Consider the following 25289-nt stretch of genomic DNA (forward strand, 5'->3'; position numbering starts at 1 on the left):
GTAAATATATTCATGAGTAAAATATTAATGAAATAAGACTGTTAGCGCACTGAGAGAAAAATATCTAAAAATTAAAAAAATATTTATTTGGTGGCCACTAATAACATATTTACTTGAATCGAAATTCTTTTATTTAAATAAAACAAACAATTGCTTTCATATGAAAAACTAAGTTTTTAAAAAAATATATAATTGTCTTATTTTAAGAAATATTTTATAACAGTACAAGTAAATATGTTGTTATTAGTATCCACAGAATAAATATATTTTATTTCTTATATATTTTTTTCTCAATATAAAGTCCATTTCTTGCTAAGGCATATAGTAAATTTCGTCAGAAATATAGCAAATTTTTAATAGCATATTTCAGAGAGAATTCCTGTAAATAATAAGTAGATTTGAAATGAAAGGATAATAAATTACTACAGAATATGTGTCAATGTATTCTCTGGTTACAAAGTTCTATAATAATTTTTGTCATAAACTTTTCTCCGTATACAAGCAACAATCGTTACGCGCAATCGGTAGCACGATGTATTCGACGTGTATCCGCGCCAATGTGATTTCATCCGAGGCACTTGTTAACCGCGATATTTACACGCAGCTCCTGGCGAAACCCTCAGCGAAGGGACAAAGACCAGATTTGCGTGGGCCAATGCACCGTGCGGCATCGTAGCAATTACTCGCCGATTCCGTCGTGCACGGACAGGAATCTTCATCGGTCATCGGCGATCCGGATGCCCGTCACGTGGCGGCGTTTTGTGTGAGTACTACCATAAGAACCCTGCGAGAGCGGTCCATTGAATGGAAGTTCTGGCAAGGGGATCAAGAGAGGAGAGAGAAAGAGAGAGAAAGATGGCACGAATACGACGGAGACGAGCAGAGACGTACGAATCCTGACGGCCGTGGCATCGTTTAGTCTATGCAAACGTCGAGATATTGCCGACGACGACGTGACAGGCCAACCCGTCTCGCCATCTCGCTCGGCCCCACGGTAATTAACTTTTAGACACGCCGCGTGACTTCCGCGAGATTCGCAATCGATCGGGTTTCCACGCATTCCGTCGGCTCCGACGAAAGAGACGAAATCGCAATTGCCATGAAAGATCTTCAGATCTTTTACGCGATGGATTTACGAGCGAACGGTCGCCTAGCCTCGATTCACTTTGCTTACCTCGCTCATAAGAGGTAGTAACATATTTCAGCTTATATTTCGGTCGGCAGATCGTGTCTACGATTGTCTCGGAGCCTCGTTGGTATGCCGAAGGAAGAGCCGTCGGTAGTGTCGGTAACGTGCGTCGCGCGCGCGCGCGCGATAGCTCGTAAACTAGCACGTAATTTCTCGCTGCCTAGCGATTTTAATTACAAACGGCCGCGAGAATCGCCTCGCCAAGTTTTCGCGCTGTCGTAATGCGCTCACGTCACGAGCCGCGCGATCTGGTCGCTCCGCGAGGGAATCGCGACTTTTTTTCCATTCGATTTATCTTCATCGCCGCCTATTATGCTTATAAGATGGCTCAGGATGAGGCGCGCATACAAAGCTCGCATACAAATCGCGTCGGTGGGCCGGGGTGCCTTATGAAACGCAATACTTTTACGTGGTCGCTTTCAAAAGCTCGCGCGTGGAAATTAACTGCGCGTTGCCGCGCGTAAGCGACTCGTACGACGACTTGCGCGAGAAAGGAGGATCGAGAAAAGGGCGAGAGAGAAACGGAGCAAGAGAGAAAGAGAGAGAATGTGTATATATATGTGTGAGAGAGAGAGAGAGAGAGAGAGGGGGGGGGAGGCAAAGCTGGTCGGCAAGAAATTCCTGCGATTTAATGGGATTCTTTGATTGCTACTTGATGCCGGTCGCTATTCAGTCGATTCGTACACCACTCACGTATACCGGAGGCATTCGTAAGAATCGCGGTTTCTGCCGGCGGGATTTAGGCGCGCGTTCGCGTCGATTTCGCCGCGCGGATTTTCCCGCTTCCCGGACGGAGAATGGAAGAGAGAAGTCTGAGGGGACAAGCGGCGATCGTTGACTTAAACGTGGATTATTAATAGAACGCCCGGATGTTTCCCACGGAAGAATCGCGCAAGCAACTTTTATCTCCATTATTACCGGCAGCAGCGGCGGGGGAATGCGAGACGTACCTTGTGTATCAGATAGCCAACAGCTCGTGAAATATTCTAAGTGAATAAGTACATTAGTGATAATGAGAGAACACACTAACGCGGGAATATTCGGCGAACGCGAGACGCGCACGCTTGCGAATATAATAACCACGCGATCATGCCACTCCCTCCGTCTGCTTCGTTACGTAATACCTCACGTTACATCACGACCACTCGCGCAGTGATTGCGAATTCGGTCTTAAAATTTCCAGCGATAATCGCGCCGTCGTTGCATCTCGACGAGATGACGAAGAATACGCACTCAGTTGTCTTCGATTTTCGACGTTCCTTATTTCCGCGTGCGAGAACAATAACACGTTCCCCATCGCGTTCTTCCTTTTGATTGGGCATTTCCATTATTTCATAAAAACGGCTAATATACACCTGTGCACTCAATGAACGCAATATTGCTGGGAAGCGCGATCCCGAGCGAATTCTGTGACATAACAAGAGAGATCGCAATTGCTCGCCTCCTCTCACAGAGAGCGAGTAAAGCGATTCGACCCGCGCCAATCGCGACACGGTAATATTTATAGCCAAGGAAGCACCTAGAGTAACCAGTCCAGTAATTGAACAGCATCTAATAAATGAACAGTTTGCAGTATCTATTGTAATATTAAAGAGATTCTATATTTGGCATCTTCTTACTATTACAATACGAGATCGTATTAAGAAAGTTATATACGCAAAAACTTTATAGAAAATACGTTGAAATATAAAATGATATACTTACAAAATGGCATTTGCAATCAATCGAGTAGACCTGTAAAATAATTCAAACACTTTTCTTTTAGTTTAACAATCAAAACCGTAAAATTAACGTGATAAAGTTACTAGAAAAGATAAGATAAAGAAGAAGATTGCATGTCACATTAATTCTACGACCATCAATTTTGTCCGAACAAGAGCGAAGTGTTCGGACTATTTCATAAGCCTGCTTGACCAATTGCAAATGCACTTTATGGATACATCTTTTTATTTCAACGTACTTTGCAAACTATTTTTAGCGTTTTCTTATGTCATTGATGGAAAGTCCCGTGACGAGGAAGAGCAAGGCAGCCTTAAGTGTTCATTTACCGGACAGGTCACCCTATTCTTCGTCTCGTACGATCACGCGGATCGTTCGAAAACGGCAGAAAACATCCCTCAGCCCGCGATCGACTGTCAAAAATAAAATTCGCGGAATCCGCCGCTCTGCCTTCTCTCGTCCGCAACGCAAGCACCGCGCTTCGTTAACGCCGAAGCTGCACGAGATCGTTAATAAGCGATCGCGCTCTAGCTCGACCCTTGGAGTTTTCACCGAGTTTGGAGGGAGAAAGTTGGAGAGGGAGGGAAGCGGCCCGCCAGGCTGAACGCTCAATTTCCTGAGCGGATAACGATCGGGCCCGGTACGAGGGAGTCTAAGAACTCTGTCCGTAATTGACAGGTGACTCCTTCCACCGCGTCGACGTAGCGGTGTGTTTCGGACGCCCTTAAAGTTGGAAACCTTCGGCCGGCCCATAATAACTGTGGGAGCCTCTGCCTCCCTCTTGCTTCCACCGATCGCGTCCTTCCTGTCTCTCCTGGCTTCTCCCTTGCGTCTCGTTCTTTTTTACGAGCCCTCTCGCTTTCGTTCGAGCCTGGGCCATCGAATAAGAGTGAGAGGATCGATCTTCATCCTTCACCCTTCCTTCTCATCCCATCCCGTTTGCCTGCTCTATCGTCGTCCTCGTTGTTCCCCTTGCCGCGCCCGTTGCTCACGTCGCTCTCCTTCCACTCTTCGGCACGTTCTTACGGGCGCTAAACGGATTTCGATAAGTTTCCGTCCGCGATGCCAGCGACAGGTAGGAGAGAAAGACACCTGTTGATTCTTGTCCTTAACACGGCTGAAAATGGCTCCCCCCGGCTCGTCTCGTTAAAAAGCCACCTAGCTCGCTCCCAATATATCACTGCGGTGGCATCTACACGTCCGATATGCCGAAGGGGTCCCCCAGAAAATCGGCGTCTCCTAGGGTTAATGGGATCTCAACCAATCCTGAGTTAGACGTCGTCAATGTCATCGTTCTCCATTCACTGAGCGATCGACAGTTGGTGATGTTGAAGAATGATCTTTCAGATAGTAATCTCTTTAATGATTATAAGGAAAAAAGGTAACAAGGACGGAGAATTTCGTAACAATTCTAGCAGAATTTTAATGCAATACGTGGGAATATAACTTTCCCAACAATTCTCCCTTTATAATGTTTTTTTGGCTTTTTTTTATAATTTTCTTTAACCTTCTAAATGTTGGGTCTGTGAGACTCAAGCGAATATTCGACCGCATCAACTTTTATAAAGAGTCCGAGAAAGTTCCAAAATTGTACATCTGTTTGTAGATTTTATCATACTACTTTCTTATAGTTGAAACCATTCTATATCTTTGGAGGAAAAATGTGCTTCAAAATATCAATTTTCAACTAAGTTATAATAGTTCAAAATTGCTCGGGTCTGACAGACTCATATTGTACTACATGTCTCAAGAAATATGTACGTGCAATATTAAAAATACCGCGAATAGTTACATTTCAAGAATACATTTCAAGTTTCGAACAACTTGACCAATTTATTAACACTCAATGTGGGTGGATAGTTTAAAAAGTTCCACGTGGACGCACGATTCACGAGGCGGTGAAGAAGTGCGTCACGTCGCGTCGCAGGCAGCTGCCAAGATTTCGTGGCACCGGCCACGATTTCGTTGGAGCTCTAACGATCGTGTTTGAAAGCCGCGAGGGGGTAGCCGTTGCCTGCCGGCCATCGCCGGCGGGTTCGAGGAGTCTCGTTCCCGACGCGGAGAGATTAGATAGGTCCTTACTCGGATTTTTACTTCGATCCCCGCGCGATTGTTTAATTTAACGAGCACAATATGCATATCGAGAATAGTGGGGCCCCCGGGGGCCCTCGAGCCGCCCAGTGGCGTCGTGACGCGCCACGCTAGCGTATCGCACGCGCACAAATACACACCCATACACACGCGAGACCCTTTATTCTTATCTCTCTCGGACTTTTTTTTAACATTAATTAACTTGGCCGCGGCTTATCGTGCGAGCTTCACTGACCCAGCGTTGAACCGACCACAGACCTCACGGCCACAGACACATAAACATATATACGCACACAGGTACACGCGACATGTATACAAGGTAAATCGTAAGGGCCCGTGCCAGACAGTCGCGCGTGTGCGTGCGCGCTGTGACTCGCCGGCGCAGAAAATTGAACGATCACCCTCTGCGCGCTCCGTTCGTCATCGGCGTCATTCGATTATTACACGCCCAAATATCTGCGCCCGCCTCCTCTTAAGACTGCAATAAAAAGCAGCGACTCGCGATGCAACGCCGAGGGGCGGCGAGGCTTACTTTCGCGATCTTCTCGAGACGCCAAACTCTCACGGGACCGTAATTATAATCGCTTTTTTCTCCTCTCGTCCTCTTCTCTTTTCCCTTTTGGAAACCGACCAGGGGCCAGCCTCTGGATCGCAGTCGAATATTAATTATCTCGCTAATAACATTTTACCTCGTTACGATCGGCGTGCGCGCGCAGGGATGGGAGATGGTTATAAAAACAACCACCGTGGAGCGACCGCTGTTACGTAATCCGTGTATTTGAGACTAAGATGACTAGATTTTCCAGCCTCGAATCTCAGGCACTTCAGGGGGGGGGGGGGGGGGGAGGTAAAAAATAAAATTAAAAATGCAGCGAGGTAAAATATTAGAAACTATTGCCAAGAAAAACTGTTGTTATTCTTACTTAAAACTAAAAAAAGAAGCAAATTTACCAAAAATGCATGAATTATTTCGAGAAATTCTTTCTTTGTCAGAAGCATCTTAAAAATCGTCTGAACCGGCATAAATCGAGACAATTTAGAGTTGGGGACAAAAACTGGACCAGCATAGCATTCGAAAAAATCGAAAAAATCGGGGCAGAGAGTAGAAAACCGGGACTGTTCTGAGAAAAACAGGATATCTAGTCACCTAGATTTGAACGTGATCGGGGATAGAATCGCGCGTGGTCGCTGAGGTCGATAAAGCGCGTAACCGCGGAAAAAGTTGATTTCTCGCATTCGGCATAACGTCATATTTTTCAACGCGACTGATTAACGGCTCGACCGTAAATGGAATGCGCGTTGATTTTTCTCGCTTTGCTCGCTCAGCCGAAGCGATAAATCTCTTTTATCCCCCTATCCGTCTATACATCTTCGTCTTCGTATACGGCCGCGCGTCTAATCGTTATTGACAACGTCACTGAATTAACGGTACACCGCGTCCTCACACTTTTCCGTCCGTGGCTGCCAATGCGTCTTTCGATGGAACGAATTAGAGGCACTGAATCGTACGTCATAAGGCACGTCACGCGATTGCTTGAACAGATATCCACTCGATGAGATACGCTTCCCCATCGACGAAAAATGGTAAAGACCCCTGCGCGATGTATCGTTATAATCTCAAAAAATTCAATTAGACGTAGTGCAACTTGTAGAAACTGCAGCACACAAATAGATACAGAAGATTTTTCTTTAGTCCCGAATTTGATAACGAGACACTCTGTAAGATTCAACAAATGGAATCCTAACGTCAGATGTACGTTCACTGATGACTAACAAAGTTTTTAATCACGGTGACGTTAATCTTTCAGAATTTCTGCGAAATCATGTCGCAGAGAGAGAGAGATACATTTGCGTCGGAATCGTACTTTTACTTTTACCGGTAGCCGTTATCCAAGTGAGATCTTCGCGAACGCCACGCTATTATTAAACTCGACGTCGAATGAATAGTGAACAGAGAAAGTTCTCCTTTATTTACGCGTTCGTCGAAGCGCCGCTAATTACGCGCCTCCACCGTAAAATTTGCATGTCGATTCGCCGATTCGTTTCCTCCGACCAGAAATCCAATGTAATTTCGCGCACGGAGAAAAGTGACTGCGCGCACGGTCTTCTAGGTTCGCGGCCTGTGTAACGGGCAATGCTTGCTTTCAGCAACAATTAGCGAGGCGTCAGAGGGACACCTGACGGGTATTCGCCGGATAACGGAACTGCGGAAACCGAGCTATCTTGGGGTTCATGACATGTCTGTGGATCTGTCCGCGTATTTCCAGACGTAAATGAAACTCCAGCGAAATGTCGGAGCGATGTTTGATGCTTTAATAGAATGTTGAAGTTCCGCTTCGGGAGAATAAAAATACAATAAGCATGCCGCGCGGGATGTAGCATGCTCACACAGAGGACTGACATAACTGACCAAGCACAAACGCTCGTTAGGATCAGATCTCCTTGCGAAAGCAACGCGAATAGCACAGAATACAAATGTTCTCAAATATTTCGCTTCCATTTTACGATAATTACGCGTCACTAAGAAGCACAAGAAATGAACGCACAAAATATATTCGTCGAATAAAATACGTTGAACGACGCGCGTGAGACGCGTATGAGATATCGCGAGACGTGGGCAATTGTTCAATATTTATTGGACGCGATTACTCAAATCGACTTTGCACGAAGAAACACAAAGGTACGAGCTCGTAAGGAGCTCTCGTGTCCTCGAGACACACCGCGGATACAGCCGAGTTCGAAGCGGCGGCTGCGGTCCAGGTGGAATCTGGTATCTATAGTCATCCGACGAATGCCTGAAGAAAGATCATTAAAATCCTTCTACGTGTATACGCTCTCGCGCGGTTTGCGCCCCGTCGCGTATCCATTACACCGCACTTTCGCAAAGGTTCCCTTCGAAAAGCTAACGTAAATTCATGAATAATGAAAATAGAAGGTAAGGAGAATAATATCCCTAGAATCCTGTCGGCGACGCGACGCGCGAAAACTATGCGGGATTCGCCGCCAGAGTTATCCTCCTCTTTGAAGTATCCCGTGTATGTGTGCGCGCGCGCGCGCTGTCCGTGTACGTGTACACGTGTATAGCATAAACAATAACACGCGCAGCGCTCATTTATTTAACAAACGGTCCCGATAAACTGAAATATCCCGCAGGAATTCCACGCGAAATCTGATAAAAAGGAAAGCGGCCGGGCTAAGGCGATTCTTTACGATTCTTTGATTTTTGCCTCTGCGTCGAAATATTCACGGCCGCCGAACCGGCCCATATAATCCGCCGTCCCATGTCATTCGGCGGGCCGAGCTGTTAAAAAAGAAAAATGTGTGCGGTATCCAGCTAATTCGGAACAATCTTGCGAGGAGAAACCAGATGAGGAAGCCGCGTAGGGAGAATACCGGTAGGCAGTTTCTCGAGGAACGAACGGGACGGCCGATGCGTGTCTCGTGTCGAGAGGCGAAGAGACGCGCGAGAATCGCGAGAATAAAGCCAAGTGCGAGGATCGGGAACTAAACGCCCAATTACTAGCCCTCGCATTTCTTCCACCATCGATTCACGCGCACCACCAAAAATCCACACATTTTCTCGTCTTCGCGCGCCGCCATAATCCCGCCGAGGTCAGTCGCGAAACGCGCCCGAGACGTATTGAGGAAGGGAAAAAGAGAAGGAGAATAAGAGAAAGAACGAAGGAGGAAGCAAAAAAAAGGGCGACGAGCTATCCAGCAAATTCGAAACGATCTCACGACACGGAGAAGACATGGAAGACGTGGAGGATGAGCACGGCAGCAACGGCAGCATATCAGGCAGCACAGGTGGAATCTGGTATCTGGCTCTCTCAGAGAGCTCGACGGAACAGTCGGGGGTATGGGAAGCGAGGAAAGGGAGGTCGGAGGCAGCGCGCGAGGGGAGGGAACCGCACCTAAACACCCTTGCGTGTACGCTCGCTCGCTCGCTCGCTCGCGCGTTTTCCTCATCCACCGGGGGAACGCGTGTGCGTTTCACCTCGTCTTTGCTCCCTCGCGAGACTCTCCGAGTCTCGTCCCTCCCGCTCCCTCCCTTGCGCCTCTGTAATAATGTGCTCACATATTGGAGTACCTGCGGAGCACCGAGGGGGGCAGTGCGGTGGGAGAGAAGAGCATAGGAAACGGGTAGAGGGGGGGCCAAGGGGGGACAATCCGCTGGACCTCGAGGTGGACCGTATCCCGTATACGTACAAGTTGGACTCGCGGATGTGTGAGTGAAACGTGCCTACATGCCCACCGGCGGTAATAAGAGAAAATAAGTAAAACCCTAAGGTACGAACACCGGAGGGGGCATAGGGCGGGTTGCGCAGCGGCGAGATGAGAGGGGGTGAGGAGAGAGAGAAAGAGAGAGAAAGAGAGAACGGGTAGGTGGAAGAAGAGAGGTGAAGAGAGGCAGAGAAGGAGGTGAACCTGTTCCCGAGGGAGTTCCTTGACCCTCGGGGGGCACACTCTCTTGTGAGCTTTCGAGAGACGCGAGAAGCCAGCGGAGTAGCCACCATAATGCCCGTCGGCTAACTCGGAGCCCTCGAGTGAGCGAGTCCTCCGAGACGACGAGAAGAGAGAAAGAGAGAGAATGAGCACGAGCGTTCACGGGCGAGCACGAAGGAGCGAGAGCGACTGCGACGTGGCTAGTAGTAAGGAGAGAACGAAGGACAGCACGGAACGGAATGAGAGGACGGCAGATAAAGGAGGATAGACGGAAACGCGGGAGACTGCAACGAATGAGAGGGAGGGAGAAAGAGAGAAAGACGAAGATCGTGGACCAGGCAGCATCACCGCGCAGCATCCCACTACCGATGTCCGTCCATCCGCCCGTGTGGACCATGGTACACCGTACTGCCACGCTACCACACTGGGTTCGCCGTCGTCGTCGTCAGATCCAAGACTGCCGCTGAAGAGAAAGAGAAGATAGATATAGCCGCGTCGTGTTTGCGCTATACCATCCGTTACAGGCTCTTTCAGCCGAGGTGAGCCTCGCCGTTGTAATGACTCTGCGAATCGAGGCTGACGCGATAGCGTCGTGAAATTTCATTTCGAAGATTAGGGCTCGTACCACGGCGCGCCGTCGTCCCCTGCTTCGCGAATACTCCTATTAAATCCCGCGTCTTCTTATCGCAACGCGAAATTGACGCGTATAGCGACGTTCACCTGTTTCGCAGAGAGCCTCCGGTGAGTCAATAACGGCCGGACCGAATTTTTACTTTAACAATAAAAAGAACTTCTCATACCTCGGCTAGGTCGTGAAGTGACTCGGCAACGCAGGAGCAACATATATAAAATCGTTATTTCGTTTCGTTGCGACGACAAGCGTTCTCGATGACGGGAATGCTTGCACCTCGAAAGAGGTACGCGCGAATGTCATGACATGATGATCTTTCGCTCAAAGCACCGCGATGCCCTCCTCCGGGAGGAGGATTACGTCTGAAAGAAACATTAATCCGCGCGACGATAATTTCCCCAATTGTCAGACGCCGCGACACGTAAGCGCGACGTCGTTATTATATAGTTCCTGAAAGGAGATCAGCAAAGAAGGTTTCTCATTGCGCCGATAATTTATAGCCGCTTAACCGCTCGGCTTCTCAGTTCGCACGATACTTCGACACGCGAATTACGTGGAACGGTACATATGTATGTATATGGGGCAGAAATTCAATGACGATCCACGACGCGGCGATGGCATTTCTCTTCTTCCCTCTCTCTCGCTCTCTCGCTCTCTCTCGCTCTCTCACTCTCCTTCTCGCGAGCAAACATAGCCCGCTAGCCACATAATGACGGTGGACACGCGACAGGACTTATCCATTATTCATCGTCCGAAATCATTCTACGTGAATATATATAATTTCGTCCTGCTACAGCCGGGAGAGAGCCTACCGGGAACTCCTCGTTGCCTGATACATGCACGTCGAGTCCGATGCGCCGATTATTAGCGACATTTAAGCGCTTTTTTGTCTCCGTGCGAGCGGACGGCTAATTTGCGAAAAGCGGTCTATCGGACACTTTGTAAATCCCTGAATTTAACGCGTCCAATCATCGGCGACTCCTTCGCCATTCGCCTCCCGTTGTTCGAATTGGAGCACGAAACGTAAACGCAACGAGAGACCAGGCATCAACCCTTTCCATCACGCGATTTCATGATCCCCATGCGCGACTTTCCCAGCGCACATTTGAACGTTGAGAAGTTAATTTTCATTAACGGTTCTCGTCTGATTTTAAATTTTATCTCGATTCGCATATATTCTTTATTTTTTTTCATTGATGATTATTTAAGAGGATTCTGGAGACGGACGTAATGCAGTTTCGTAGTTTGCGTTGTTTTTCTATTTGGTCGCATAGAATCGCAAATGCTTTGACAGAATGCAATTACAAATGTCACTGCATGAAAAGAGAGAAGCATTAAATATTGTATAAAAAACAAAAGAAATTTTATTTACAAAATGATCTTTGTTTTCTATGCAAACTTTGATGCCTTTCTATGCATCGACATTTCCATTCTGTAGAAATGTTCGGAATTGTATGCAACCAAATAGAAAAACAGTGCAAATTACGAAACTGTATTATGTCGGTATATCTAATGTTCCCTTAAGTACAAATCGATTATTGTGATTCTCATTATTCTGTTATTATCGGTACATCCAGTATATCGCTATTAATTAATTCATTGATAACATATAATATCATTTGTGTAAGTGACAAATTAACCGCGTATTTCGCCATGCTCTCAGTGCTGCCAAGATAGAAGAAAGGAATTACAAAATTAATGATCAGACAGCGCATTGCCGAATAGAATTCGCGCAATCGAATCAAAGCCGACGTTCATTGATCCGCGACGACCGTCTTGGCCGCGGTCAATCAACGAAATTCGTATCGCAGCCCAGCCGGCGGTGCAATCCGCGGCTCGACGATACCCTCGCGACCGCAACTCCTCGAGGAGCGGCCCCGCGAAATTCATATCTTGAGCGGCGGTCACGGAGCACGCCTAGCCGTGCGCGCGTTCTCGCCCCGATCGCGTTCGAGAGAGGTGAGAATACACAACCGCGGCGTTACCGACTCGTTCGTGATGAAACCGATTGTAAGACGTATATAAGTAAGCGCGTTCGCTCGCTCGTGTTCGGCCAGGCCCCAGCATCCACGAGGGGCACAAGTGTACGTCGTGTAATGCCTCATAGAGAGGCAGAAGAGAGCAAAGAGAGCCCCTCGAGATGTGCGCGACACGCACACAGCCGCAGAGCGTGATCGCGAAGCCCGATGCACACGCACGTGCGCTCCGCGCTGCGCTAACACGCGCGCACACGCGAGGTGGACGTACGAGAGGGTAAGAGAAACTGTAGAATGAAGAAGAGAGAAAGAAAGAGAGAGAGGGGGGGGGAGAGAGAAAGAGAGAGAGGCGCCTGTGAACGTGTGCAAAGTGGCAATGCGATGCGGGAGGAGCGAGAGAGAGAGAGAGAGAGAGAGAGAGAGAAAGAGAGAGCGCGAGAGAGAGAGGACCCCGTAAGGATGCGAGACTCGAAGCGAAGCGCGCGGGGTGAACGTAAGGGGGTCCTCCGTGCTCCCGGAGGTGGAATGACTGGAGAAGGGGTCAGGACGAATGAGGGGGCCGACGAAGAGCGGGGGGACAGGCTGCGGTGGACGGGGGGAGGCCCGCAGGCCGGCCCGCGGCTCCGACTCAGTATCCCCGGAGCGACCGAGTCGTGTACCCCGTGGAGGTTGCTGCGTTTTCGCACTCCAGCGTGCGCGCACGATAGTGAGACGGTAGTACACACGGACGCGCGCGCACACGTATATATATATATATATATATATACATGTGTACACATACGCGACACACACATACGTACAGATACGTGTATATACAGACCGGCTAATCCGGGAACAGCGTGCGTGCACCACATACACCACGACGGAAGAGTGTTGCACGTCGCGATACGCGCACAACGCCGGACACGTGCACACACCTGTTCCTTCCTCGTGCATTCCTGCGCAAGCACGCGTCGTCATCCGAGAGGATCGCGAAGCCGCGTGTGCGTGAACAGTGTCATTTTGTCTCTCTTGGTTACCGCAGAAGCGGTGCCGAGGGATCTTTTCCTTCACGAGGGTTGCGACAGGGAAAAAGAGTCGCCTGTCTCAGAAAGGACACTCCAGGAGCGTCGCAGTTACGAACGAGTCGGTTTTCGGTCTTCGCGACGTGTGTTCGTTCCTTCGTATGAGCAAACAGTCGATGTGAGTGGACAATTGGCTAATTAACGAGTTCGCTTATCTGTGTTACCTGACAGAGGCCGAGTTTCGAATTGCCGCCATGTTCGTCCCCTTCGTTTCCGCAACGTGTCAGCTCGAGTGATAAGCTCTGTACCCGACGGGAAAGAATAGTGAAACACAACGAGCCGACCTCTATCCGGACTAACGGAGATCATCATCGGCCAGTGGAACACGTGTGCTGGACATCGCGCGCCGAGAAGGAAAGCAGGTGCCGAGCCGCGGGAGCGGGCTTTCTCGCGCGTGCGCGCTTTCTCTCTCCGACGAATTCGGCGCCGGCGGCGGCGGCGCGCGGATCTCGCGGCGTGAACTTATCCGCGAATCGCGCCTAATCGCTTAGCTTCGATTGATCTCAAGCGCGCGTGCGCGCGCGCGCGGACGCCATACCGGTATCGAGTATAGAAGATGGCGAACGAGTGAACCGAGCGAAGTGTGTGCGCGGGCGGCGATAAACAGAAAGGAAGGCGAAGAAAACGCAGCGGGGACGATTTTCCCGCAGCGTGTCGCAGCAGCCGCTCGCAGCGGTGATCGAGGGAAAGGTCCGCGACGCGTACACGAGCTTCACCTGCCTCTCGTTCCGCGTCCTCCACGAGCGTCGCACTCGCTCTCAAGAAACGAGCTCGTCCTCTCCGCTCGCTCTCTCGCATCTGGCCCGCGTCGGACTCGATCTCGCCGAATGACCCGTGCGAGAAACCGCGGACAGCAGCAACGGTGACGCGCGCGCGGGCGCGTGCTCGCGCAATACCTCCCCCGAGTGTTGACGAGTGTTGAGTGTACGACGAAGGAAGGGCGAGGGGAATCGTGGAACCGGCGACCAGTGGAGCGGTATATTCGGTGTTGGTGCGCGGACCGGAAAGATCAGCGAAGTGCAGTGCGCCGATAATCGGGAAATATTCGTCGATCGATCATTCGGTAGTAATTCGGTGAGAGAGTGGTGAGAGCAACGGATACGCGGCTCGGAGAGTGCTCGAGGAAGAGGCCGAGGAGCAGCAGCGGCCACGGGGATCGGTGATATGCGGTAGTCGAGGGAATTCCCCAGGGAGAGACATGAGGACGGCCGCCGCCTACGTCCTGTTCCTTGCCCACCTCATACAGGTAAGATCCACTGTCTCATTTCCCGTTTTTGTTCTGCCACGGTGGTTTCTGAATTCTCCTCCTCCTTCTTCTCGTAAAGAGGATCAGTGGAAACGAAAACCATCAGGCGATAATCAAATTACCGGCTGCTTTTGGGTTCGCCGCTCATTTAAATACGAACGAGTCAGTCAAAATGGGCGAGTAGAATAGAGAGCGTTCTATTTTGTTGTCGTACTTTGCATTAGCAAAATAAAGTCCAAATTTTCTGGTAGCTTGTTCAAGATGAGACCGCGGATTGCAATAATGTTGTTTCTATTCCCGAAAATTCGTTACTCATGCCTGTCCATTACGATTAACTCGATCAATTGCAAAATACATGAAAGAAAACAGTTCGCTGCAGCAGCAAAAATTTGTCTGTAGTAGCTGAATCTTATTGTAATATATGGGCTGTACCTAAAAGTACAGTTGTCAGCGGGCATACATTAAACTATGAAACCAATGTGGTAGCAACAGTAGCGAAAATTTTGGTTACAGCAACAAATGTTTAATTACAGCGACAAATACATTTTCAGCCAACTATGATTGGCTGCGGCAGAAATGTATGGATATATAAGCATAAATATATTTCTGTGTATAGATATACAATAGATTTCACACGTAGTATCGCTCCGTGAATCTACGATCGGTCATCTTTAATAATCGGTGACGTCAGTATGGGAGAATATGACGCATTTTTCGCATTACAACGTTTGTGTTAAGACAACTCGCGGCATTATCGAGGCAGCCCAGTAAGAAGTCTGTTGCTACCGCGGTATCTTTCACTCGAGGCATTTAAGCCGGTATTTAAGAGCCGTAAAAAGCACAGCATGCGAGAAGATCGCGGTACTATTTATACTCGCGATCAGCACGAACTCGCACTTTTCAAGCCCTCGCGAATGCCCGTTTCCGCGGTCGTCAAGGCGCAACTCTATCGCGTTAACGTCACAAGTCACGTCGGATCACATGCTGGGAACGAAGTCGCAAATTTTGTCCAGCGTCGTTGTGCCGTTCCTTTGCTCGGCACCGCCAATAACGCGAGCGAGATCGGGAAAAAGTCAATACGACGGGCATTCGAACAGGTGATGCAAGCACACATCGGAGCAGCCTGTACGAACACCCCCGGGGCACATGTGCCATTCGCAAAAATATACAGTTGCGACAAGAGAGATCATTACGAACGATCATTCGCGAGCGGCTGTGAACTCGAGTTTTTTCTTGAAATATTACATATACTATCTCGAGGAGGCATTTCAGCTCGCGGCAAGTGTAACTTGCACGAGAGTAAACACCTTTATTTACTGATGGATGCAATAATCTTATGTCTGAGAAAGCCGATAATTGCTTTATAAGTGAAGCTACAACAAAATACATCCGGTGGCTTTAGATATCGCATTATATGTTCTTTATCGGTCTGTCGGATCTGAAAATTGTTTCAAAGGCGGGATAACACGTATTTCTCTTGCTTATATCGTATATAACTGATAAGTTACCGTCAAGTACGAAAGATCAAGTCTATTTGCATGTGTCTCTTGTCTAGAACAAGTGTCAAGTGACGATCTAGCCTCGACGATTTTTAATTGTACATAATCCAGGGGAAAATAGCATTAACATTTTATAACTTTAATTCCAAACGAATTTTTCGATCTCTTTGATAATGCTCTTCCAACTTTTCTGTGAATTCTGGGACTCATACGTCTGGACAAGACATTCACAGAAAAAATAGCAGACTATCTTTCTGTCGTGCACACTTACGCGTATCTTAAGCCCTGCATGCAATAGAGAAAATGTTAGGAATAGAAATAAATATTAAATATTGAATATATTTTATACTTGTAAAATGAATTATTTTTCGTATCCAATATTACGTAATTTTTATTCCTGATTTCTGATTCTATTTTGCGGTGCGTGTTAGTCTATTCTGTTCCTCTTATTTAAATAAAATAACTCCTCATTTTCTTAAATTTTCCAGGTTATTTATTTTTCTATTCCTAATAAGAGCTCCATTGTGCGGAGAGTCTTATCGTCGAAGCAATGAAGCGGATGGCACGTAGAAAAACCCAAGCAGTAAGACTTGAGCGGTGAGAAGATTGAGCAATCACAATCGATTATTTTTGAACCGTAAGAATAATCATCGATTATGCTCGGTCGGTTTGCTCAAGTTCCACTGTTTACGTTTTTATTTGTGTGCTATCCGCTTAATGCGATACAGAAATCAGCGGTTGTCGATTTAAGCCGCGTTATCAGTACGATTCGAGCAGGATTTAACGCTCGTGTGGCGTTATCACGCGTGGAACGTTAATTCGCGAGATATCGCGGGGTAAGGGACTGCACGCGGCTATTTCCATACCAGTCTCTCGACTATTTATTACAGATCGCCGCGATCTCAGTGCATAATGCTGGCTCCTTTCGAGCGGCGGAGTTTGCCGCTCGTTGCATCATCGTGCAAGGTGCTATCGTGCGTGATGCAGCATCTACGACGCGCGGCTGTTCTCACGTATGCGTCTCGATCTCGCGCGGTCTTCCGCCTTGGAGAACGATCGCCGACGTTGCAGAGCGGTGCGCGAAAATGATGCACAAAAAAAAGGAGAGATATTCGATATGTCGATGGTCGTCGTGTTGGTACACGTTGTTAATGACGAGCTCGATCGCAGTCGAGCTTTTACTCGTAATCAATAATATATGCATATATATTTAAATGTATGTAACAGTAAACAGTATTTATATCGTTAGCATACATTTAAATGCGCATTTTTATTTGAAGCGCGTAAATTACATTACAGATTCGCTCCAACCGTAGCTCAGATGTTATCCTTAATTTAACGTGAGAAACGCACACTACGAAACTTTTCGTATAATATTCGCCGAATTGAAGTCACGCGCTTAACGACCGATAACTCTCCCAGACAAGATAATGAAACATTGCCGCGTGACGATAGACAAGCCGCGAGATTTTTTACTCTCATTAGACGTATACCGGTAAAGCCGGCTTTTGCATGACGTGCGCGCGCGCGCAGCTCGTTACCGCCGTCTTAATTGACACCGAAATTATTCGCCGATGCGTTGTAACACGTGTCGACGTTCGGAAATCGGTTGAAAGACCGCGTTAATTAATTAATTAGAAAGATTAATGCGTCCGCCAGAAACGTGTTCGCCTAGGTGCGTCAACATGTAATAACGATTTTGTGTGTGTGTGTGTGTGTGTGTGTGTGTATTAATCGCACATATTAAGACAAATCAGTAGCAAACTGCTGTAAAGTGGAGCGATTAGATAAGTAGCGACGACCGCAGGCGATGATTCATTCGACGCAGTTTATTAAGTTATCTGTGCCCTTAGATATTGACGCGATAGGCACCTCCCTCGTCGTCTTCTGCCACGATATTCGCTTCTAGAAGTAGCTTGTAGTCGCCCCGCAGTGCGAAAAACTCAGCTGCTCCCTCATAAAGTCCTCGTAAAAGATAACTCGCGCGTTGTTGCACCTCGCGCAGACAGTCACTCTTATGAATTCGTACATGCACTATCAAACAAACACACACACATGTCAGATCGTCCGACATTAGACAGCTCCGCGAAAATAGATCGGCCGTCTCGAACGGTCGCGAAGGAAAAATGAGTATTGTTCATTCCGGGGGATGAGAGAGAGAGAGAGAGAGAGAGGGGATCAACAGCCGAGAGAAAACGCGTGACTATTGACACACTTTGTGTGTACAACGCGACGCGATTGTGCGCTTGGGAATGTAATCGAGTTTCATCATAGCACAAAACTCGACTCTGTCGTTTCCGTCCGTTGGATAACGATCTTTACGATTGGAATTTGCTTTTAATTAATCAACGCGTCTCTCGCGGGCACGACACACACTCCGCGCACTTGTCCTCGTAATCGTTGTTTTTCTTCGTTTTTTTATGCTTCTTCTTTTTTGCACGTCGCGCTGAACGGCCACCGTATCTCGTAACTCGCGCGGCTCTACCACGAGTTGCACAAGGATAGGGGGAGGACGGCGCTACATCCTTCTCCTTGTTCTCAGCCAGGAGATACATACTTACGGCGTAAGTACGGCTTTTTTGCGGATGTTGCCCCGTCACTCGCGCTTTGTAATTTTCTTGCTGCGTGCCCCCTGCCGTATCGCGCGTTCTCGCGGCCAGCATCTACCAGAAACGACAATACCGCGTGGTCTTCGTAATCACTCTCGAGACCACCGCCCGTCGAGTCGCCACCGCGAAATCTACCACGGTACCACGGGCGTTTTTTTTTGGCACGAACGAGCAGAGCAACTTTGAAAAAGTATAGTTTGAATACGTGGTTCGTGCTGTATCTGCGGATCGTTATCACCATTATATTGCGTCAGGAAAAAAATGCATGTTAATAATCGCAATTAACTACCGACTACCGCATAGGCGTGAATAGTTCCTTTTCGCATGAATTACAATATAATTGTTCAGCCATTCATCGTGCCGGAAGCGCGCCGATACGACGCGAAATCTTAGCGTTCCATTGTTAGTCGCAGACGTGCCTGTGAACCTGGGAGCAAACTGTATTAATTCATTAAAGACCATTAAATTTTTGATGCCCTGATCGTGAACTCTAAACGGTAACGAAATCACGAACTTCCGAGGAACTTCTGGAACTTATCATACATGTGAACGTTTAACACATGTTCCTGAGAAATAGATAGATAGAAAGAGAAAAGAGAGAGAAAGGGAGGGAGAGAGAGAAACAGAGAGGCAAAAAACACATATTAAAATTAACCCTCCGCATACAGTTATATTTTGTGGGATATATAGTACAATCCGAGTCTGTCAGATCCGGACAAATTTGAACTACCACAACTTTGCTGAAAACTAATATTTTTTAATAAATTTTTTTCTAGGAATGTAGAGAAACTTCAGCTAATGAGATAGTAACGTAATACAAAAATCTACAAATAGATAAATTTGCTTTGAAGTTTCCTCGTATCTTTTACCAAAAGTTACTGAGTGATTGAATATTTGATCTCACAGACGCAGCATTGCACAGACGGAGGGTTAAAACGATTACAACTCGTCCTTCGGCCACCCTATCGTTCCGTAATACCTTTCGGGAAAATAACCGAGAGAGATCACGCGAAAATGATTAAATTATAAATATCAAATGTAAATTGCCGGTTTGAAGTACGGATGCTCGCGCGCGCGCACGCGTGTGTGTGTGTGTCTGTGTTGCTTTGCCGACGAGGAGGCAAATCCACGCTTCCGTAACGATCGACAATTTCGGTCCAACCCGGCGAATAATGGGAGCTTAGGAGCCGTAGCGTTGCCTCGCCGACCCGGAGTTACCGGGGGTCACCTCTCCTGGCCCTCTCTCTTACAAACGACTTTCGAAGAACGGCCGCGGCCGTAGAGAAGAGGGTTCCCGCGCCGTCGTTCCCTCGATGATTTCGACCTAGTGCAATTAAGCGCCGCCGCCGTTGCTGCCGTTGCTGCTGTTACTGCTGCCGCTGTTGCTCTCTTTCAATTACAGTCCGAACGGAATTACCGTTATAACGCGCGATGCCTCCGCGCGAGCGAAAGCGCCGAAAAAAAGTTGCCCCGAAAGTGTACCGGAGAAGAAGCGCATCCCGAATTCTTACATGTGTCTTGCCGGGCGTTCTCTTCCGCGTTGAGGTCTCTTCGTTTTAATTCGCAGAGCATCCGCGACACCGCCGGTAACGATGTCTCCATCGCCGCGCGAAAAATCGAGACAGAAAAAAAAGAGGGGTATTACCGAGAAAAAAGAGAGAGCGGGGGGGCAGAAAACGTGATCGTGAGAAAGAGAATTTTATCGCTCACAGGCGTACCTCACGCACGTCTCTCGACGTTGCGTCGTAATTTGCAAAGCGATTACTCTCCCGCGCGCGCGATTTCTTGCGCGATTCTCGACCTTCCGCGCAGCTGACGCTTCCTTCGACCAAGGCGGCGATCGATGAGTCCGAGATCGAGATCAACCCGGAAGTAGACCGGCGTAATTTTTCATCAACCTATGTGGCGAAACTAGTTTGTGCACTCTGTGTTGCACTTGCGAATCGTGACTGTAACATATGCAAAGCACGAGAAACGGTCGCCGTTTGTACAAAATAATTATGCCTGACGATTAATGATACGCTCATTGTGTGCAGGTAGAACTCATCAAACCGAACGGAAAATTCCACTTACCGTTTCATAGACAAGCGTAAAATTTTGAGTTTCTATAATCAAAGAAAATTGGCGAATGATCATGCGCGATCTTCAAGTCAGAGTTAAAATATTGTCCGCCATTTGTAAAGTGAGCGAGTGAGTGAGAGAGAAGCTGCAGCATACTTTGTCATTTCAGTCTTAGAACTAGAGTTTCTTTTCTACTCCCACTTATCTTACCTCTGAAAATGGCAGACCATCATGGATCAAAGATCATTTTGCTTTGTCTTAACTCTGACTTAACTAGAGCAAAGAACTAGTTCTTTTAGTCTGACTTGATGCACAAGCATACGACAGCAGTCGTTGTCATCGCAACTCACTTACCATATCACGTGTAATCATTCACCGATATTCTTTGATTAATAACTCAAAATTTTACGTAACTATCTGCGAGAGGATAGAGGAATTTTGTGTTCAGTTGGACGAGTTCCACCTGTATACTCTGGCTGCATAACCTGCATATATCTCATGGTGTTCGTCTCATGATAGCTTTTCGAATCGATTCATTGTTGACCTTATAAAAAGGAAAAAGCCAAATTTTGCTTGACGCAAGGATTTTGGATTTGCATTGTGATATATTCATATGACGTTCTTGTCATCTTCCAGCGATCTTTGCAATTCCTTCAACACGGAGATCGCAGCGACATAACCGGCGAGGAATTTTTATTCGCCGCGGCGCGCGGTCGCGGTTAATCGAGCGCGATCGACTCTGGGCCGTCTGATTAAAGACGATTTCACGAGAAACCGCGGTCGATCGGAAGGTGTTGATGCGGCCTGACTAACGAATATGCGAACCAGGGCCGCGGCCGATCGCCGGAACCCTTTGTCATTGCGATTTTTCGCGGCTGGCGCGATTCCGCGCGGGGATGCTCGCGATGTGCGCTGCCAGCGTACGAGAGAGAAAGACAGAAAGAGACGATCGTTTATTAAGCTTGAAATTGCGCGAGGCCTCCGACAATTATCGTAAACCCCCGTTATGGACGGGTACTGTGAGATCGATCCCTCGTCTGCATATGTGCAGCGGAGCGCGCGCAGATTGCGCAGGGATGCGCTGGAGATTCGCCTCGGCGACTTTTATCGGCCGCCGCCGCCGCTCGCCGCGATGATAATTCATCGTCTCCCATCGCCGCGGCTTAATTATCCGCTGAACGTGCCGTGGACTATCGGCTCTCGTTTAATACGAGAAATGCAGTTTATGCCCCGACTGGTCGCTGCCGCGCCATCCACTTCAACGATTCTTACCGTTAACACGCGTCCGTGCGAGCTTTCCTGTTCCTGAACGAGCCACGACGACGCCCCATCGCGATACTTCATATGATCGGTACTCTACGTCGTGATTATTATTGCTATGTTCGTTAACGTTATTACACTTTTGTAAAGTCAATCGTGTCGACGTTCCGACTAACTTTGACGCGATTGTTTTATTATTGCTTTGCACACGCGGTTACTTGCTCATACAAACACGTATGCCTGAATATCATAATTAATCTTGTACGATAATTCGAAGAGTAGACTGATTTGCAGCGGTTTTGCGAGTCAGCCAACATCCTATATACACTCTACACTGAGGAAAGAAAAAATAGTTAATCTAACTAAAATTATAGTTACTTTTAGTCCCGCGATCAGATCTTCTTACAAGTAAACCTACCCAAAAGTTACACTCCGATTTCTTTCTAATTTGGCACAAATGTAGAAGTACAAAAAATATTTAGGTCATATTTTTTCATTTTGGCCCACTTTGAGTTTCGCGGGCAGTTTATAGCTTTTTAATGTTCTCACTCCTATTATTAACAAGTGTAACAAAAATGCATAAGAAATAAAATTGAATACAAGATATAAGCGTTTTTGGTTTGCTGATTATGAATATGAAGTTAAATGTATAAAGTTATTTATATCAATAATAAAATGTTTAAACATATAAAAACATGTAAAAAGTTAAAAAAATTATTTATACAAATAATTTCTCAATTTGACCGAGATTCGATTAATTTAACACAGATTTGAAATATTTCGGTTGGAATCTCGGTTAAACAAATTTAGAATGATTCGTGTCTCAGCTATGCTGATTTTCTTAAAATTTTAATTAAAATTGCCGGATTTCTCTCTCGGTTTGGCCGAGATTCGAGTCATTTTTGACTAATTTAGCACAGATTTAAAATATTTTGGTTGGAATCTCGGCTAAAGAAATTTAGAATGGTTCATGTCTCAACTATGCCTATTTTAATAAAATTATTTAACTATATCTTGTATTTTCAATTTTATTCCTTATGCCTTTTTTGTTATACTGGTTGATGATAGGAGTGAGAACATTAAAAAGCTATAAATTACCCGTGAAGCTCAAAGTGGACCAAAATGAAAAAATATGACCTAAATATTTTTTATACTTCTACATTTGTATCAAATTAGAAAGAAATCGAAGTGTACCTTTTGGGTAAGTTTACTTGTTAGTTGTTTTAACACGAAAATGGTCGTAGTAACACGCATACAAGGTTATTATCACCAACATTACAGAGTAGAATTTAATAAAAAAAGAAATAAAAAAAGAAATAATTTTCTTAAGCATAATTTTTATAGTAATTATTTCTCTATGTGATTATACTTACAAATATCGAATTTTTTTCCTCAGTGTACACACTTAGTCTTGAGCTAACCATTGTGCAAAACGAGGAAAATTTCGCAGCGAGAGTATCTTAATTAACATTTCTACATTCGTGACGCGATAAAAAAGATTGTCAACAGACGGACGAAGAAGAGCTAATGTATTTGTTGGAAACACGCGGAAAAGGGCGTCATCGACGTGTATGTACGACTTTCCCATCTTTGCTCGATGTTTTCACCGATTTTAACGAGAGACTTTCCATCGATATCTTTCCGTCGAGAAGATCCACCATGGAACTTCACTTTGCGAATCTTGCGCGCTGTCGCAATTTCCCCCCGCAGTTCTTACAGATCTCCGCTCCGCGAGTCGTAACCGTACGATCGGCAGAAAGAAAGTCGTATTCGACGTGAATAATTGTTCGACAAGGCATAATTAATCGAGCGTGATTGATTAACCAGCCGATCCAAATCGGCTCGCGGAATCTCGAGCACGATCGCGTCGAACACGATCGTCTCGGTGCTCGCTTTGAATCCGACATGGCATCAAGTCGTGAACGCGTTTCGAGAATCCTCCGACGGCGCAGCCTTTTAAAAGACATCTTAAAGACGTGTAAAAAACGTTGAAATAAAATAGAATGCCCTTTGGACGTCTTTGAGATATCTTTTAGGAATTCGTGCTGGGAGCGATTCCACGCTCGCACGAATTTCGCGAACATCGCAACGTTGTTAATATTCCGCGAATGCAGTTAATTAACGCACGTTAAAATCGATTTACCGCGCGGCTTAATTGAAATTTGTACAGGTTCACAGCCAAGTCGCGTAAACCAACGGCTCCAGTCTCTTCTGTGTGACGGGCACTTGAGATAAAGACGAACAGACGTATAATGTCCCAGCATCGTTCGCTCTTCTCGTTCTAACTCGCGACACGTCGGCCTGTTGAGCCCGCACTCGCGCCTCTCTCCTTCTGCCTTCGTCCTGGGAACCGATCCGGAGCTTCATCTCGTGCATCCTTTGCTCTCTTTCTTTCTCTCTTTCTTTCTCGTCCCACGTCTATCAGCGTGACCAATTATCGACGTCAGCAGGACGAACAGGAATTTACCGCGTCGAAAGTGAAAACGACGTTTAACTAGGAGGAGAAGCTCGCGCACTCTCGGCGATCGGTCGCTCCTCGATTCACACCGCAGTGCAACGACGAGGAACGTGGAAGGACCGGTAACAACGAGTCAGTGCCGAGGGACGATTCGATCCGTGGCAAAAGAAAGTCAAACAAAATATTAATTCGCAGCCCGACTGGAAAATCGACGAGTCGGGATGCGAGAAGGAAGGAAGAGGACGGAAATAACGCGGAACACGATGATGGTCGGGGTGAGAAGTAAATAGGGAATTCTTCCTGAAGGCAAGAGAAGAAGAAGAAGAAGCCTTCCACGCGAAAGCAGCCGGGCGAAGAAGCACGGCGGTGGCGACGGCAACGGAATCGAGGAAAAAGTCGAAGCGCAGAGATGAAGAGAGAAAGACAGGGGAGGAGGAAAAGAAGAAGAGAAAAAGAAAAAGAGAGAGAGGTCGGGAGCAGAGATGAAAACAGAAAGCGGGCGCACAGCAGCCCCGAAGTGGAGCCGGGGCGGGTTAAAGCGAAGCGTTTAGCCGGCGGTCACGCGAACCTCCTATAAAAATCAGCCCCGAGGCGGTGAAGAGACGAGCAAGCGCTTTGCAGATAGACAGATAATGCGGTCCGGTGGCGTTGCCCTGTGTGGTGCGGTGCGATGTGGTGTGGCTTGGCGTGGCGTGGCGTGGAGTTGTGTTGTGTGGCGTTGCGGTGTGCCCGACACGATGCGGCGGTACCCTATGGACCGTAGCGCACAGGTGCGTGCCTGCGAGTCCTTTTTCCCGCCGGCTCGGCATCGCCGGTAGTAAGTGAGGGCAGCGGCAGCAGGCGAAGAGGAGAGTCTTTACGAGTTCGTGGAAACGAACCGCGGACGCTCACAAGTTTCGAAACGCGCCGAGCGTAATGGGCCACCCTGATACGGTACGCGCGGCGCGATGGGAATCGCCGAGGAGAAACACCAGCACGTGACCGCCGGTGCTCGTGCGCGCGGATACTAATGTAACGTGCGTTTCACCCCCCCCCCCCCC

At 47.4% G+C, this 25289-nt stretch overlaps 1 protein-coding gene across 1 annotated transcript in view; it reads left to right on the forward strand.

The window, feature by feature from the left end:
* Positions 1–12698: 12698 nt before the first annotated feature.
* Positions 12699–25289, forward strand: part of LOC116849280 (protein jagged-1) — a 56887-nt gene continuing 44296 nt past the window's right edge. Inside the window, exon 1 of the mRNA XM_032826267.1 lies at positions 12699–14362. Within this exon, the coding sequence (XP_032682158.1) occupies positions 14315–14362 (48 nt within the window). The 5' untranslated portion in view covers positions 12699–14314. The remainder of the gene's footprint in view (positions 14363–25289) is intronic.

This window comes from Odontomachus brunneus, unplaced genomic scaffold, assembly GCF_010583005.1.
Source record: "Odontomachus brunneus isolate Ranch 3 - 2012 unplaced genomic scaffold, Obru_v1 Obru_scaffold_005, whole genome shotgun sequence".
Taxonomy (NCBI): Eukaryota; Metazoa; Arthropoda; class Insecta; order Hymenoptera; family Formicidae; genus Odontomachus; species Odontomachus brunneus.